Source organism: Zonotrichia albicollis, chromosome 3, assembly GCF_047830755.1.
Source record: "Zonotrichia albicollis isolate bZonAlb1 chromosome 3, bZonAlb1.hap1, whole genome shotgun sequence".
In the NCBI taxonomy this organism is placed as follows: domain Eukaryota; kingdom Metazoa; phylum Chordata; class Aves; order Passeriformes; family Passerellidae; genus Zonotrichia; species Zonotrichia albicollis.
Window position 1 is genome coordinate 40,898,462 of NC_133821.1, and position 17,598 is coordinate 40,916,059.

Here is a 17,598-nt window from a genome sequence, read left to right on the forward strand (position 1 = left end):
ATGCCCCTCCTCACCATGCACAGCCGGCAGATCAGCTGGACTCCACTGCTGCTACTGGGGTACCTCTTTTACCTCCTCCTGGGTGCTATGGTGTTCCAGCTGCTGGAGAAGCAGGCAGAAACACATTTTCGGGACCAGTTCCAGCTGGAAAAGCTCAAGTTCCTGCAGAATTACACATGCTTGGACAGACAAGCCCTGGAGCAGTTTGTACAGGTAAGAGGAAAGGGTTCCCATTATTTTGGCTCAAGTATTATTTTCATTAGAAGAAATTATACTATCAGGGCCAAGTAGCCTAGCATGGTATAAACCAATCAGCTGTCCATGATATTAAATATCTAACTTTATAAATAACTCAAGCCTATTCATGTACTTCCTTATCTTGATCTATGGAACTTGTTTCTTTCCACAGTCATGAACTCCCAAAATCTAAGTGCATCTAGTGATGCACTTGTGCTACATTGCAATAATTTCAACTTCATGGTTCTCTCATCATCTCCCTCATTAAATATCACTGGGAATTATGCATGGGAACCAAAAAATAAGAATCAAACCTAAAGAAGTAGGTTGCCCTTCCAAGGTTCTCCAGTCCAAACCTGTGCAAATTCTGCCCTTTCATACTAAAAACAACAATGTGCAGGCAACAACTGACAGAACCAGAGGACACAGTCTTAAGCTGTGCCAAGGGAAACATAGGTTGGATATTAGGAAAAAAATTTTTATAGAAAGGGTGACAAAGTATTGGAATAGTTTGCCTGGGGAGGTGGTGGAGTCACCATCTCTGGATGTCTTTAAAAAGAGACTGGATGTGGCATGCAGTGCCATGGGCTAGTTGAGGTGTTAGGGCTGGGTTGGACTCGATGATCTTGGATGTCTCTTCCAACCCTGTGATTCTGTGAAATTTTCTACTACCTTTTGAAGGCAGTCCTGCCCTTCCAGGCCTAAATAAAAGATAAAGTCAATCATCACAAGCTGTGTTATCTATCGCTTATAAGAGATAAAGGGCTTTTGTTCAATATGGGTTGTCAGTTAATGACAACTTCAATTACATTTTAATCTTTTCCTCAAAACTGGCTGGAGGTAAATTACTATACCTTTCCTGGTATTATAGATATATTCTCATAATAGGTAGTGCAAGAACTGTGCAGAAATCCTTGAACTTTGAACTCTTGAATCCTTGAGTTTCTTTGTGCTCAAAACATACCCAGTTGCAAAGCTAGGTGCCTAAACAGTTTGAACTCTTTCTACCATGTTGTTAAAACTGATAAAAACTCAATTTGTACTGCTCAAGTCAGAGGACTTCCATGAAGGTATAAGATTTTGGTCAACAAAAAGCCCAGACTTCATATATGGATTTAAGCGAACAGCGAAGTTCAGATCAGAAATGGTAGAAAAGGTACCTGAACCTTTACATCTACAAAGCCAATGTTCTGATTACTAATACTGTGATATGTTACTTGTGGAACCTTGGACATGTGCCAGAAAATGACTAGAGCTTTCAAGAACTTACATACCTAAAAACATGTCTATTTTTTTCACCTTCGTGACTTGGTAATATTACCTGTCCTTCCCTTATCTCTCTGATAGTGATTGCAGAGGTGAAAACCCTGATTCTCATTCTAAACCTAACTGTGATACTTTATGGGATTGAAAGGTTTATTTAAATCTTCACTACCCTCAAAACATTAGAGGAGGTCACACGTACCAGATTCTTCTCTCTCTGACTCCAGTGGACTTTTCTTTGGTTCACTGCTGTGCCACTCAGAGAATCACATTTTGCTGCTGTGTCTCTGCTGAATTAAACACAATTTCACTTGTAAGCTGTTCCAGACAAAACCGGCTGAGGGCACCAAATCATCTACAATGCACCAAGCTTCAGAGCACTCAGACTTTGTAGTCCTCAAGGTATATGTAAGTGCAGGGACTCTCTGACCCAGATGTTGCTCAAAAGACCTGTTAACAGATTTGTCTAACTCTTATTAATATTAGAGGACACTAGTCTTCCCATATTAAATCTCTAATACAGAAAAGCAGTTGTGTCTCTGCATGTTTTAACTATATGGTTAAGGAGGCCTGTTCATCATGTCAGGCTCAGTCTATTCAGTTAACAAGTATAAAATGTCTTGTCTTAATGCCTTAATTCTTTAAACCTAAATCCTACAATGTGGCATTCAACACAGATTTTTCTTGGCATATCTATTTTCACTCATAATTCATTAAATTTTGACTCTATTGTGATTGAAACAAATTCTTATAATTTCATGTCAATAAACTGCATTGGTTCTGCACAGCTAAAACTACCTAGCTGGGGGATGATTCTGAGGTGCAGCTCCGAACATGAGCAGCCTGGAGCTTTGGGAAAGAGCAAATCCAAATTCCTTTATCTAATGCATCTCTGGTAGGCATACTTTGGTCAGGAAATTATGCCAGTCTGACAGCATAACTGAGAAACAGATGCATTGAGTAAGGAGTCTGTGTTTTGATCATGTCCATACTTTTTCTGTCTCAAAGGATGTGACATAAATACAGACCAAAAGGACAAAATCCTTATCTATGACCACAGTTGGCTGCAATGTGCATTGGCAGGGGGACAGGAGCAGAAACAGCAGGCAGTTTTTATTCTCTCCACACCCTGCTATAGCTTAATGTAGCTTTCATATTCTTACTGTAAATTACAGCACATTGCTTTTACATACCGACAACTTCTCTCCCAAAGACAACAGCTAATGTTCACCAACCATTCAGCAGCTGCCATAACCCTTACCTGAGCTGTAGGTAAAAGCAGTCTGGAGTCATTATAACTGTCCCACAGGAACCTGTTTGTTGGGCACAGGGATGCCATTCCATTCACGGAGTTCTTTCATGGGATTGTATTTTAACAGCATCAATTACACCAAGAAATCTGGCCTTGTCAGACTGTGTCTAAAAGGTTCAATATTTAAAGTTGCCTTACTCATTTGTGTTGGCTCTCATGATGTGAATATAACTCCTGTGAACTCTTGTGCATTGAAATGCATAGAACTGTCAAGTGTTCCTTACAGGAGTAAATTAAACCTGTGATTATTTCAAAATACTCACACCTCAGTAGCTTCTGAGTGTTTCTTCTAAGCAGCAAATGAAATAAGTGACTCTAGAAAATCTGACATGTTGAATTCTTCTCATTCTAAGAAAAGGCTTTTAATGGATAATGCAAAATTCTTTGTCATATTGAAAATAAGCTCCGCTGACACTTCAGTCATGAGATCACACATGATGATGTCCAGCAGCCCTCTGATAAATTTGACCAATGCTACAGGATTTTTACTGAAGGAATCAAATTAGCTACTATACTTAATATACTCAGTCCACCAGTACAAATCAGTTAATATTGCAGAACCTGTCCAAAATCAGGTACCTTTCACTAGAAAAGCAATCTTTCTGGAAGTGGCTACCATTTGAATCAAGAAAGAGTATCTTCTTGGGTCTCATACTCCTGGAACCAGCTAAAGCTGGGGTTGCTATTGACTCCTGTTCATCTTGCATCATACAAAGTTTTTGAAGAGATGAACAAGTAATTCCTTCAGGCATTTTGCAAAAATACAAAGGCTGTGACTTAGCTTTTGTAAGGTGTGTGATAAAAAAGGGGATTCTAAAAACCCCAACCACTGAGCAGAGGGAAACCAATCTCCCACAGACAAATCCTTGGGGACAGCAAAGGGACACAATCTTTATTAAGGAAATTGACAGGATATTTGATGTAGGAATGTTAATTTTTTGGCACACTGTAGTTTTGCTTTGGTAAGAGCTGTCTGGAATAGCAGAGAATATTTTATTAATTAATCTTTCAGACTAGGAGAAGCCTCATATTCACTGAAAATTATATGGAAGTCATAGCCAAAAATAGTAATTCATCCTTACAAGCACTTACATGGAGGAAACAGAAATGAGCATGTTCCTCATGCCCCTGCCCATAGACACAACTATACATTTACACATGCCTAAATTAAAAACTTGAATGAGATTACTAGATTACAGAAGGAGAGAAGAGCAACCACATTCTTTTTTATGGCACAACTTTATTTTTTTTCCCAGTTTGATCACTTTGGGGAATTGTCCACCTCCTTCCCCTTGGATCTCATCTAGCTGGGGAGCCTATCACACTTTAATGACTGTTCTCCTGTAGCAAGAGTTCAAGTTCCTGACCAGCTCTGTTTCCAAGTTTTGCCATGTCAGCAGAAGTTCTTTTTAGTCCAAGTCTATCCTGTTATCTACACTGTTTATCACTCTGCTTGCTCAAGATGGAAAACAGTATTTACTTATCTCTATTTCTGACATTCTTCCTCATCTCTGCTCCTTTGACCTTTTCTGCTTCAGGTCCTCATGGAAGCATGGGAAAAAGGGGTCAACCCAGAAGGAAACTCTACAAATCCCAGTAACTGGGACTTCAGCAACTCCTTCTTTTTTGCAGGAACTGTTGTCACCACTATAGGTGAGGTTCTCTATTTCCTTAAAAACTGGTGTTTCCTCCAACTGTCCTGTAAAGCCCCCGGAAATGTGTAATTAGTGGACAGAATACACCTGCAAGACAATCAGCTACTGTGGGTTATGGTTTTCTATTGGTTTCCAATTATGCCTGTTATTTTTCTCTATACAGTATTTTATACTCCCAAAAAAGCTGAGTGCCTGCTTGGTATAGGCAAGATCATTTTGTGCATGGACACATCTCTGGGTTGCTTTGAAGCACTGAGTCACACTTACCACAAAATCAGAGACCTATAGAAGGTTACAATAGTACCTGGAAGAGTAATACTTTTCATGTTTCATTTTCAGCTAGTAGTAGTGAATGCAAAAGGCTTCATCATAAGCAATAGCAATTTGCAGACAGATTTAATTGCAGAAAATCCTAGATCCACAGGTTCCTGAAGATTAATGTAGTTGAGGTTCCAGGCTTATGAGCATTCCATGATGCCGGCAGCTTGCCTGTAGAGCCTTTTCATGTAGCTGTTTTCTTCTTTTTTTCCAGGTTATGGCAACCTGTCCCCCAGCACAGTGGCAGGGCAGATCTTCTGTGTGTTTTATGCCTTATTTGGAGTGCCCCTCAACCTGGCCTTCCTCAATCAGCTGGGAAAAGCTCTCAATGCTCATCTGCTTACCCTGGAAAGATGGGTGCAAAAGCCAGGGCGTGCCCAGGTACAGTGTTCATATACCATTGGATTTCACTATTTTAAAACTAGTTAAAGTTCTTTTCTCAGATAGCTGCTGCTGCTACCTTAGGTTTCCTTTGTGAACCACAGCAGTTACATGGCCCTCTCTATCATGAACTTGATGCACTTAATCTACCTATGATAGCTTTAAAGCTATAGGCTTTTGCTTGAGGGGCCCTAGATTTGCCTTTTTAAAACCTTACTCAGCAAAACTATAGACCTGGTGACCTTGGCAGAATACATGCATGCACACACATTACCAAATCAAGCTCTTATTCTCCAGCCTATGCCAGCATCTGTCCAGAGTTTAGCTCTACACTGTGCAAAGGCAACTTATTTTTATTGGCCTAATGATCTGGTTGGAATTAACTTTCCTGTTTGTGCCAGCAACTGAGCATTTCCTTCCTTTTCTTTTCTTAAAATGCAAGTACTCCTCCTTACTTACAGTTTACTGGTGAGTTGTTGAACTAGTCCAGAAATTTTTCAATAAGAAAAGCACTGATAATGGAAAATACATGAAGGTCATTTATTACAAAGTTAGTGCATGTTTCTGAGAAAAGGTTCAATGAATTAACCCCTTCAGTTAGGGAAAAGGGAGATTAGATATGTGAGATATGTTGAAACATTTCAAAGTTCTGGCACAAGTTTTTTCTTTTACATTTGTAAAGTCTCTTGGGTCACTGCATTCTTTATCTACAATGGGAAAGCTAAAAAGGTACCATCAAATGCAGACTTGGATTATATCAGCAAGAAATTCTTTAGCTGCACAACCTCTGCCCGGTCCCCAAACACATGCAGCTCTACCACCAGAAGGATTTTCATGCTAGTGTAGCTGCATCTTTCCTGAGATTTCTGATAGCAGCTCAGGGATGTGACCTTTTTTTCTCCCCTTTTCACTCCTGAATTGACATTTCTGACAGGACTCCTATGATCAGACAAAGCTTTGGAGCTGTACCTGCTTGTTTGCTCTGAAAAGTTTATTCAAGGAAGTTGTTTTATCTTCTTATAAACAGAATTTTGTCATGCTCTGGGAAATTAATTGCAATCAGTTCTTCATTTTCCATGACTTATTGTTCCCAACATTACAGGTTTGTACAAGAGAGTTCTTAAAAGGCAGGTTCATTTCAGTATACATTGTAATGCAAATGTTATTATGTAATTAAACTCTATTACAGTACTGGAATGAAATGAGAACAACTGAATTATGTATCAACTATAATCATGTCAATTAGTAATTATCAAACTGCTCTGCAAATGAGGCAAATATTATTACACAGCTAGAGAGACATGACACATAATGTAGAAGTGACTTGTCAAAGTCACCCAGTCATCTCAAGTCATGTTTCTCAAGCTCAGAGCATTTTTATGTGAGATAATTCAGAGAGAGAAATTAAAACATGGTATCTGGACCTTCCACTTCATAAGCAGTGGTTTCCTTTTCCTCCAGTCACAATAGGCTCATTAATAGAAAATCATTCTCTGGTTTGATTGTCCTTGAGGGCATTTTTAAATAATTGCAATGAGTTTGCATCAGGCCACACATCATTAGTCAAAAGTTCACCAGAATGTGTTCCCTGGAAACCCATAAGTTCCTGATCATCAGTTGTGCACTCCTAAAATCCCTTCAGGACCCATCCACTGACCACTCTTTGTACCTATCTACCACAATCACATATATTGTAACTTATCTCCCTGAAGGCAGATGTTTGTCCTGAGAGACACAGATCTGCTCTGTGCTAACACAAACCAGCTCTGTTCTGAGCACTTCTAAGTTAAAAATGAAACCAGGCAAACTGACTTCTCTTAGGTTTCATCCAAACATATTTTTGGATGAGCTCTTGCCAGCCACTCTGTAAATCTTTGGAAGCAGTCATAGTGAAAAGATCCCTAATTTGTTCTTGTCCATCTTTGCTTCATGACTTATGCAGTATGTGGTGATTTTCCTCAAAGACAAGAGCTAGTTGATTACAAGAGCATCTCTACTTGAATTGAAATTATAAAATTAGTATTTCATTACAGTGGCCATCATAGTAAGTCTGAAAATATGACTGGGCCATTCTACAAAACTCATTGCAAAAAGTTTTTAAAAAATCCTCCTTTTTTTCCTAATTTTAAGATTTTTTTTTTCATGCTTAGGTACAATATCTACGTGCAGAGTAAGCAGTGATCTCAGCCTGCAGTACATGGAAGCATTGGCTTATCCATCTTTTTTTTGCCATCACTCCCAGGTGGGGTGGGTTTGTGATTCAAGAGTAAAACAGACACAGCAATTTTGACAAGACATCTGCTCCATGCCTTATAGCTGCCATCTTCCTTTTCTCTTTCAGGTGGTTCAAACACTGGCAGTGGTCATCTTCCTGATCACTGGGACCTTGCTTTTCCTGGTGTTCCCACCATTAGTCTTCAGTTATGTAGAAGGCTGGAGCTACGGAGAAGGCTTTTACTTCACCTTCATCACCCTGAGCACCATTGGATTTGGGGACTATGTAGTAGGTAAAAAAGAGCATGAACTGGATTGAGCTTTGTTGAAATTCATAACTCTAGTATAAAGCATAATCCATTCCATTATAGATCTGGTCAAGGGTGAGCTCAGCCAGACTGGTAACAATGAGCTAATGTATTAGAGGATATGAGCATTTTTGTCTTGACAGCCAACCAAATAGTCACCCAACTTATTTCACATGTGCCACTGAACACTCATTCAACAGTGGCTGTGTCCAGGCTGGTACAAATGTTATCAAGAGTGAAAGGTGGAATATAAATAAAATTCCTTTTTCAGTATTAAGACTTTGAACCACACTCTCCTAACACTGTTTTGTTTTAGCAAGTGCCTACCATTCCCAACAACAAATCATATCAAATATTAAATAATCAGTACTTAGGGAGAAGATTACTGACAACCACAGGATGCCTCTGAAAGAAAACAAACCCACAGACATTACATAGCCTTTAGACCTCTAGATTGAGAACATAATGGTAGAGACACATGAGACACATTTTTCCACACACTTATTTGAACAAATGCATAATCTTAACAGATTATGTCTAATGTATTTATTTGTTAAAATCACTAGGGTTTCTTATTCACAAGTAATAGCTCTCCTCTCCTAGAGGTCATAACTATTTCCCAAAAGGAGATAAAAAAGAATCCCATGCTGAATCTGGCACTGTGGAGTTTCATGACTCTATCAGCTGTACTGATTGCCCATGCTGTGGAAATACCAAACCAGGGATTAAGATTCTTGTAACCACTTAATTAAAATGGCTACATTTACCATATTATCCATGTTATTGTGAATCCCAGTACTGAGGTAACATCACTCTCCAAAAAGCAATCACTGAATCACTAAATTGTAGCTAAGTCATCTGAGATCCCCTGTGTGCCTCTTGAGTAACATACAGTAAATATGGACTCAACATTTAATTTCCAAGACTTTTTTTCCTTTGTTTTTGGCTAGGAACCATTGACTTTGAGCATCCCTAATTAATATTAGATATGGCTATTTTTATTATATAGTCTCAGCTTCAGGGATTTCATGCTAACTGTGCTAAGCTTAACCTGAGAGTTGGCATGAAAAAAAAAATCTATCTGCTGATGGATCACACAAACTCATTAACATATACACTTTTGCAAAGAGTGGAGGGGGTGTATGAGTATGCATATTTAGCAGACCAAAGCTGCCAAGATAAATATACAAATTTTCCTGGATTTTTCAGGCACAAACCCCAACAAGCACTATATCCCTGTGTACAGGAGCCTAATTGCGATATGGATTGTTTTTGGCTTGGCCTGGCTGGCTCTGATTTTCAACGTGGGAGCTGACTTGATGGAAAGATACCTTCAGCTAAAGTGGCACAAGTCTGACTTAAGCTTGGCAGAAGGAGACACCACCAAATTGGAAGATGAACCTGAGCAGCCTAGGATCCATATCCCTAGCTGAGTAAGGTACAAAGAAAGCAGTCTTGAAAGTGCATCTTCCATCTGTATCTCACACTAAGCAACCCCTGTGGATAAAGAACTAAACCACAGGTTGTGGACTGTTTCCTAAAGAGGAAATGGTTCAGATACGTGGAAATTTCCACCCCCTGTGTAGGCATCAGCCAGTTAAAACTCCAAGGAAGGAGCATAATGATTACACAATTGCCCCAGGATTCATTTTACATTTCTCATTCTAAGGCAACTTCCCCTGAAGTAATCAATTATTATCCTTTCTCTTTCTCTAGTGGGATTCAGTTCTTATGGTCACTCATTTTCAAAAAATCCAGAGTGACTGCCTCCCAGCTTCAATAAGAAGTCATTTCACCAGGAATCTCAAATGGAAAAAGTCAAGTACAGAAATCTTTCTTCATTTCCAATCAAAAAACAAACAAAACCAGAGAGGAATGCCATCAGTTATGAACACCTGCTTATTGATATCCACTCAATTAAGATTCAGTTGATATTGTCTGAAATTAACATCTTTCATATAAATGACAGCATTTCTTTATTTTCTGGGCTAAAATGCTTCTCTTTTAATTGTGAGGAAATTGTGTCTGTCCAGCTCTGCCTGGACTGTTACAACTTGTCTCAGAGCAAACTGCCAACTCAAAGCAGGTCCTTATCACATTCATTTCACAGCCACTTGAAAACAGCACTTTAAACTGCATCTAAAAGCAAAGAGGCATCCTTATTTCTAGCCAGATCACAAATATCATTAGAGTCTGGAATTTGCTTTGGGCCAGGTAATGAAAGAACTATTATGCATCACAGAGAACTGATGCTGTATGTTTAAATAAGGCCTATGATAGGTTCTTGCATTAAATCTGATCCTCAGTCAGGCCCATTGTGTTACCCATCAAAAACAGGGTGACTGAATTTATCCCAGTTATTTTAAGTCAAAAGAGGCAGCCGCCACCCTCAAAGGAGCTGAAAAACCAAAGTACACACAAGCACCTAATAAGGGACTAGCCACTGAGATGCAGCTCTTTAGTCATACTCTCTATTAGACTCCAGAAACTTGATAAAACAATTATCCATTCATTTGGGTACCATGCTGTCGGATCTCAAGATCTCAGTCCTGAGATGCTGAGCCTCCGAGACCAGCTTGGGGGTCTTGGGAGTCCTGGAATGTTGCCAGAAGTGTCTGGTGGCAGGACTTTAACCCTACACAGGAGACGACAAGGATGAGGGCTTCACAGGGTGAATGGTGAAGGGATTAGTTAATTAGAGGGTGAGACACAGGGTTTAGGATTTATGTACAGGGGGGTTTGGAGGAGTAAGATGGAGGATTGGGGTGTGTCCTGTCCTTCTTCTTCTTCCTCTTCTCCTCCATCTTCTTTGGCCACGGTGACACCTTTGGATTGGTTATTACTGAGATTACATCGAGTTATAAGAATAGATGGTATTGGGGAAAAATGATAAATATTGTATACGTAACAAAGGGTATAAAGATACGTGGCTGCCCGGGAGGGAGACAGTGTGCCCATGGCTGACTGCTGAGCAGATCTCTGTTCGGCTGAAAGAACATCTTTTAGATAAACAATTAATAAACATAAAAACCAGAAAGAAGAACTGAAGCCTCTTCTCGTCCTTCGATACGCGGGCTGCCCCAAGGCCACCCCGGGCCTTCCAGGCCCCTCAAACAGCCGAGATAAACCGGACACCATGCTTAATCGTCACTGACATGTTCCATGGGTGTGCTTGTAATTATATACTCACTGCTATTTATTCAGTATGTTTATGTCTCATAGTAACCATCAATTAATCCCTTTGAACTCATTTTTAAGTGGAACTTTAATGTAAAGGATGAGTTAAATATGGCTGGGTACACAGACTTGCCCCAAGCTAGCATAGGTCTGACAGATTATAGGAACATCAAATGTCACCCTTTCAGCATCTGCTTTGATATTTCATTTTGGAGATGCGTCTATAAAACATGTAGAGACTTGTGTAGGTCACTAATTTTTCCCTTCATACTTTGTGAGCTAGATTTTTACTCCTGAGGAGGGTCACAGCAGATGTTTGTTCTTATACCTGACAAGGTCCATGTTTTCTTTGCCAGGTGCTGACTACTGCTTAGTGCAGTGTGGCTACTCAAATCTGAAATGCTGGCAAATAAGAATACTGGTGATGGTTTATTCAACTAATTTAAAAACTGAATGTTCAAATGCTTATTCCATCCAAGATTTCCCTCATGTCTTACCACTACCTACCTCATAGATTTTTATCTCCTTGGTTTTTGCACTGATCTTCCTCTATGCCCTCAGCTATTCCCATAAATTTATTCAATGGCTTTCTCTGTAGACTTTCACTGGAAGCAGCCAACTCTCTTCTGTCTGGCTTTTTGTATTTTTGCAAATCTCATGGGAAACTTTGTCTCAGTATTTTCTGTTCTTTAGACACAATGTTTGCACTTGCCCTTTTAACATCATCATCATCACTGTACTCTGTACCTGCCTTGTGTTAACACCATGACACTTTTGGCCTCTTTATGTAAAAGACAAAACTGAAGTTCTGCTGACTTCTATATCTAACCTGTTTTCTTCACCTTGCCTTTTTCCATGCCTCCTGCACTTTATCAAGCCACAGTCAGCCACAACACATACACTAGTCTAAAGGTGATCCTATCTACTGTTTACACTATGCCGCATGCTATAAAAAATGATAAAGAGGTTTATCAGTGATAGAAAGCACTTACTGGCAAAGTGTTTCTTAAAATTATCCTTACTTGACATCTGACCGCAGAAAGTTTGTATTGTTTTTACTGCAGTCCAGAAAATTGTTCCCGTATCTGATACTGATTTTGCAAAGTAGCAGGAAATGGTGAGACTATCTCCTGGACTTTTGCTACTGCTGCACTTACTAAAGCTGACAGCAGTTCTCCAGCTGCCCAACAGAAGACTCAGAAAGCTACCCTTAAATCAAGCATATGGCCATGCTGGAAGAGAAATGAGAAGGATACTGATGCCCTCTCCTGTACTACATAAGCTATAGAAATTTATTGCTTATTTTGTCAATTTTCAAGGTTATTAAAAGCTCCTAAAGGTCATGCACATGTATAATAAAAGTTACTTTGAGGTACATAATGGGAGTCCTGGTTTTGAGGACTGGAGACCCAGGTTTTGAGCATGGATAGACCAAGTGCTTTCTGGTAATAAAAATGTAGTCATCAAGTGTCAACTGACCAGCTAAGAAAAGTAATGTGGAAGAACTGCACAATGACAGGAACTTGCTATGAGCTAGAGGAGCCCACAAAATGGATTCTTATGGTCTAATAACCCATTTTACCAGTGCTATATTTTTGCCCAGCATGAAGAACAGTGGAGAACATTTTTATGCTCAGTTTCAAGCATAAAAATCAGCACATTTGCAGCCTCTGAATGTGGCTCTGCAGGCAGTGGCAGAAGCAATGGCCCAGGCAGTGTTCATCTGTGAAGTGGAAAAGAAGCACTTTGTCCTGAGCAGCTACCACCTGCAGCCCAGGGCAGGACAAGAAGCAAATGTCCTTCCAGGCTTACCCTTACCCTTTTAGCCTACTCAACAAGCCCTTCTTCATCCTCTGAAATACATGCTGTCCTTCCAGACAACACCAAAGTATCATTGGCAAAGATTTGAGCCTTTCTCTATGGAAATGTAAATAGAAGACTGACAGACGATGTTTCTGAGAAGGAAGGAAACAGCCATGTAACTGTTATATGATTCTGTAAAGATTTGTTGTGAAACTTGATCTCTTTCTTCCCAAATTCTTTCTAGCAAGCACATGCCTGATATCCTGAGTTTTCACAGTATGTCTCATAGATAAAAACTCCACATTTTTAACTCACCTGTAGTTAGTTTTATATATTTATAGAATTTAATGTTTATGCTAAATGTTTAGTTTATAATGTTTCAACATAGCTATACTCAGTGTGGTTTGTATAAACTATTTGGGTTTAAATGCAGCTAAAATGTCAAAAGGTAGCTCAGATGTATCTATTTCCTAATCTTAAATGTGATAAGTAAATATATAATTTTTAGTATCCTTGCATTTTTCTTACTTATGTATATTTTTATAGAAGGTTTTCTTTTATATATATGTAATTCCAATTTTGTCTTTAAATATCACAGAGTAATTAATATCCTGAAAAGGCAGAATTAAGACTGAGCGGTAACCAGCATTATTTTTGTTTTCTAAGACTGTGCTCCGTATGATATCGTTACACTGGAAATGGTCTAGCATATAAATTTTTGCATCTCGCCAGTGAAATCGTGTGTCTGTGCCAGTTAGTTTAAAGCACATCTCAGAAAACCATGAATTAGCACATTACCAGAACATTTCTAGGGGGGTAATACATGTTTGGAGGCTGCCTCACTTCTAATAGTACGTACACTCCTCTGGCAAAAATAGTCACAGGGCAGAGTGAGAAGACATGACCCTCTGTCAGTGTATAAAGTCATCATAGGCAGAAACTTATGGGGTTTATTCACCTTTATCTCATATTATGTAACAAAATAGGTAAACTACAATGTTCTTATATACCCAAAACGATTTGATTGTTTTATCTACCAGTGAGAGAACAGGAAGGAACATTGGTTGCTGTCTTATACAAGAAAGTAATTAATCAAATAGGTCTCAGAAACTACCTATATGAAGAAATTATGAAACATTTTCTTTCACAGGAAAATCACAAATTATAAAAGGAATAAAAAAGCTGCTACCTTTTCACTTGTTCCTATCAAAGGATTGTTATCACAAACACCTGTTTGCTGCCTTTTAAATTAGCCTAACAGCCGAGTGAAAGAGGAATGAAGATTTATGCAGAGTGCTAGCGTACTGCTCCCTAAGTAGTGCCAGCTGAGGAGGGAAGCACCTGGGTTAGCCGGGAGCGGCACTGGGTACCATCCGTCGGGGCAGCGAGCGTGACTCGGAGCCGGCTCCAGCTCAGGCACGAGCGGAGCAGGGAACCCTGGGCAGCGCTCTGGGACAGACAGGTGGGACCTGCAGCGGCGCCACACGAGGACGAGGGCAATGGGGTGGGCTGCTGCAAGACGAGTGGCACGGTCGCCTTCATTGCCCAGCACGGCTCCGGGCTCCCCTCCGCGCCGCTGCGGGTGGCAAGGGGCAGGCTGAGGGAGGTGCTGGGGGCCGGGCTGGCGCTGCCCTCTCCTCCCGCCCGGGGCCGAGCCGCCTCTCCAGCGCCGGGGGCGGCGGCGGCAGCGGGGCCGATGGTGGCGGCGCGGCAGCAGCGGCGGCGGCGCTGGGGGGTGCTGGTGCTGCTGGCGGCGTACGTGGGATACCTGGGGCTGGGCGCCGTCGTGCTGCAGGCGCTGGAGCGGCCGGCCGAGGTGCAGGCGGCCCATAACCTCCTCCAGCAGCACTGGGAGCTGCTGGGCAACCACACCTGCCTGCAGGGGCCCGCCCTGCAGCGGCTCATCGAGGTGAGCCCGGGCGCGCCGGGAGCTCCGCGCCCGCTGGGGCTGCGGGGCAGCGCTGCCTTCCGCCCGCGGGGGGGAGCGGCACCAACCGCGCCTCCAGCCCCAGAGTAACTTTAACAAAGAACCAACAAAAACCAGCAGACTTTTTCCTTGTGTAAGTGTACGCGCACACATCCCTAAGGAGCCGCCCGCGGCGTGGGAGGTTTCCGTGGGCAGCCGCCTCGGGCGCGTCGCTCCGGGCCCGGGGCGCGCCGGGCTCCGCACCCCGCGCTGCGGCCGCCGATGCTCCCCGCTGATGGAGAGATGCTCTCGGTCTCCTCTGCCCTCCCACCAGCCGCGGCGTTCGCGGGTTTGGAGCGTCGCCGGATGACCGAAGGGAGGCGGTGGCGGAGTGTCCCGTTACGTGGCAATTACCTGCGGTTAATTACAGGTGGTTTAGGTTTGCTCTTGCACTTCGGAAACTGTGACGTCTTGCAAGCGGTAAATTCTAATGGGAAGGCTTTGTCGTGGTAAATTTAGTTGATGTGTATACTTCTGTCAGACTCTTTCCATCTTCTACTTGTTTAAAGGGAAAGTCCTTATGTCTCTTAAGTTATCCTTAAAAATGCTTCTGACGATATTTGTAGGATGGTTGCAAAACGTAAAGCAACAACAAATGCAGTCTTACGAAAGTACAGATGGTTGAATTTTTATGATACAGATTCGAGCAAAGTGAAATAAGTGCGTTCTCTCTTTGCTCGGCTTTTGCCTGAAAAAGAAAAACCTGCAATATTGAAGTGTCTTGAGTACTTACCCAAACCCTTTGATTTCAGTAGGTGCTGATAGTTGAGTATGTACTTCGGGTTTTGAGGCTTTACTCATCTGCCTCAGATAGGTGCTGCCATCACAAAGAAAACCTGGGGTTGTTTTGTTTTGATGAGTTTTTGTATGTTTGTAAAAGCAGTGTATGACGATGACTGAAACCATAGCAGCTGGTCACTGCAGTTCAAAGGCTCTAAAAGAGACTTGGAACTTGAATATATACTTCTTTTCTCTTCATCAGAGAGGAAAATACAAAAGCCACCAAACAGGATAATCATGGGTGTTTCAGCAAGGCTCTGGCAGACAAAATTATGCTGATTTCTTATGTCATACTCTTGTCCCTTGGCTTTCTGAGTGGTACATTCTTTGTTGGCAGACAGTAGTACAGTGGTCATATGCTATAAATTTGGGCCTTTGTAAGCTACTGAAGTACCCACTTTTATTGCTTATGGTGTGTGCTATGCTATCTGTGGAGTTTAAACAGAGAGAAGTGAGAAATAGAGCAGAGAAGATCAGTCTGGCATTTCATGAAGCTGAATCTTAGTTAAGCTTCATTCAGCACTGGTCCATTGTGTAGTGAGCACCTGGTATGACACTTGCCCAGGGGTTGCAAGCCCTTGGTGAATGATGGTAATGAGGTGCTAGTAATGGACAGAAGATAATCACAACTAAATAGGTAGAAATGTCATTCTGTCAGTTTGTTTTACTGTAGCATGACCTCTACATGTTCTTGATACTCCGAGAATAGGAAAATCTCTCAAATTCCTTTAGACCGGAGATTGTGACAATATGCCGTGTGAATACTTAATTGTGACTGAGCAAGCCCTTGATGGGAAAGTTACAAATAAGCTTTGTTTCATTTTATGCAGTGTCCGTGTGTGCCTTCATGCTCTGAGAAGCCATACTCTGAGTTTGAATGGCTTTGTGTGTTATTTTGAATAACTTTAATGCTGAGAAATTAATCCTCAAAAATCCACAGAACTGATGCTTGACTATACTCTTTTCTAATTTCCTAGGCAGCAATCACTGGCATGCTCTAGGTATGCTCAAAACAAGATGTTTTTGTGTGCAGTAAATTGTTATTGCACATAGTTTATCAGGCAGTGTCATCACTGGCTCTTTTCAGATAAGAAACTTGTCTTCTAGATACACAGCTGATTATTTGCTAATTAAGAAAGACATAAAGCATGTTTGTGAAAACATAAAGCAGTGTGTGAATTTTAATTGCCTTGACATTACTGGGAACTCCTCATTGTTTTCTTATAGCTCTCAGATTCCAGATAATGCTAAACTCTGTTTGTTTTAAGTTTATATGGGCCAATATGAAATAAAATCCTAGTTTACTGAGCAATGTACAAATGTAATTTTACAACCTGTTTATCACTTAGTTCCTAGTTACCAGCTGGGAGGGGAAATCCACTGTTCCAACCCTTGTGCAGATGGGGGAGCAACAGAGAGCTCCAGCTTTAAGGAGCTAGCAGGAGAGCATGGAGTGAGGATGGTTAGGAGGGAAGCAAAGCAAACAAACCATGCTGCAGTAGCTAGATGAGTGAATTACCATTCAGTAATTTCTATGACTTGGGTCCTTTCCAAGGAAGAAGCAGCCTTCTACTTGACAAAGGAGAGGACAGAAGGAGGTGAACATAGCAGACCAACAATAAAAACAACAGCGGAGGAGAATGTGTTAGGAAGCATGTGGCATCTGTCGTAGTGGGCCTCTGCTTCTTGTAGCTGGATTTTGTTGGGGCTCTCTCTTGCCTGGAGGAATTGGCCAGCTCTTCCCCTGCAGGAGCAGTTCCACATTTCCTGGGTAGTTAAAAGTAGCCCATGTGAATGCTTTACATGTAAGCAGATAAACAATGTATGGTCATGTGTTTATGCACACACAGAGGGCATAATGGAGGCACTGTGGCCACAAGTCTCTCTACAGTGCATCCAGTGATGTTTACTCAAGGAACGCATAAGTTTGACCTTGTTGACCCATGTACCCCAGGGTATTGTTCTGCCATTGTATACGGTCTGACTGCACACATGCTCAGCAGGAACAAGACTGAGAGCAGGCCATCCCCATGAGCCACTGGGCGGCATGCAAAGAGGGCAATATCTGCCCTTTTGTTATCGTGATTGTGGTGATTTTTACATGCTGGAATTACTGGGTGTGAGGTCACACCAAAGGAAGCCCTCAGTGGCAAGACTTGCAGAAGATGGCAGCAGATGCAATGA

At 41.4% G+C, this 17,598-nt stretch overlaps 2 protein-coding genes across 3 annotated transcripts in view; both read left to right on the forward strand.

Annotated features, from left to right (window-relative positions):
- Window positions 1-17,598, forward strand: part of LOC102069507 (potassium channel, subfamily K, member 16) — a 26,244-nt gene continuing 8,646 nt past the window's right edge. Inside the window, exons 1-6 of one of the 2 annotated variants that reach the window (XM_026791087.2) lie at window positions 1-213; window positions 4,351-4,465; window positions 5,000-5,166; window positions 7,508-7,673; window positions 8,898-9,126; window positions 9,405-14,023. In XM_026791087.2, coding sequence (XP_026646888.2) covers window positions 1-213; window positions 4,351-4,465; window positions 5,000-5,166; window positions 7,508-7,673; window positions 8,898-9,121 — 885 coding nt within the window. In that variant the 3' untranslated portion in view covers window positions 9,122-9,126; window positions 9,405-14,023. Of the gene's footprint in view, window positions 214-4,350; window positions 4,466-4,999; window positions 5,167-7,507; window positions 7,674-8,897; window positions 9,127-9,404; window positions 14,024-17,598 lie in introns of those variants that run through there. The other variant, XM_005483111.4, reaches the window with a different exon arrangement.
- Window positions 14,210-17,598, forward strand: part of LOC106629218 (potassium channel subfamily K member 17) — a 27,279-nt gene continuing 23,890 nt past the window's right edge. The window contains exon 1 of the mRNA XM_074537231.1: window positions 14,210-14,577. Coding sequence (XP_074393332.1) covers window positions 14,365-14,577 — 213 coding nt within the window. The 5' untranslated portion in view covers window positions 14,210-14,364. The remainder of the gene's footprint in view (window positions 14,578-17,598) is intronic.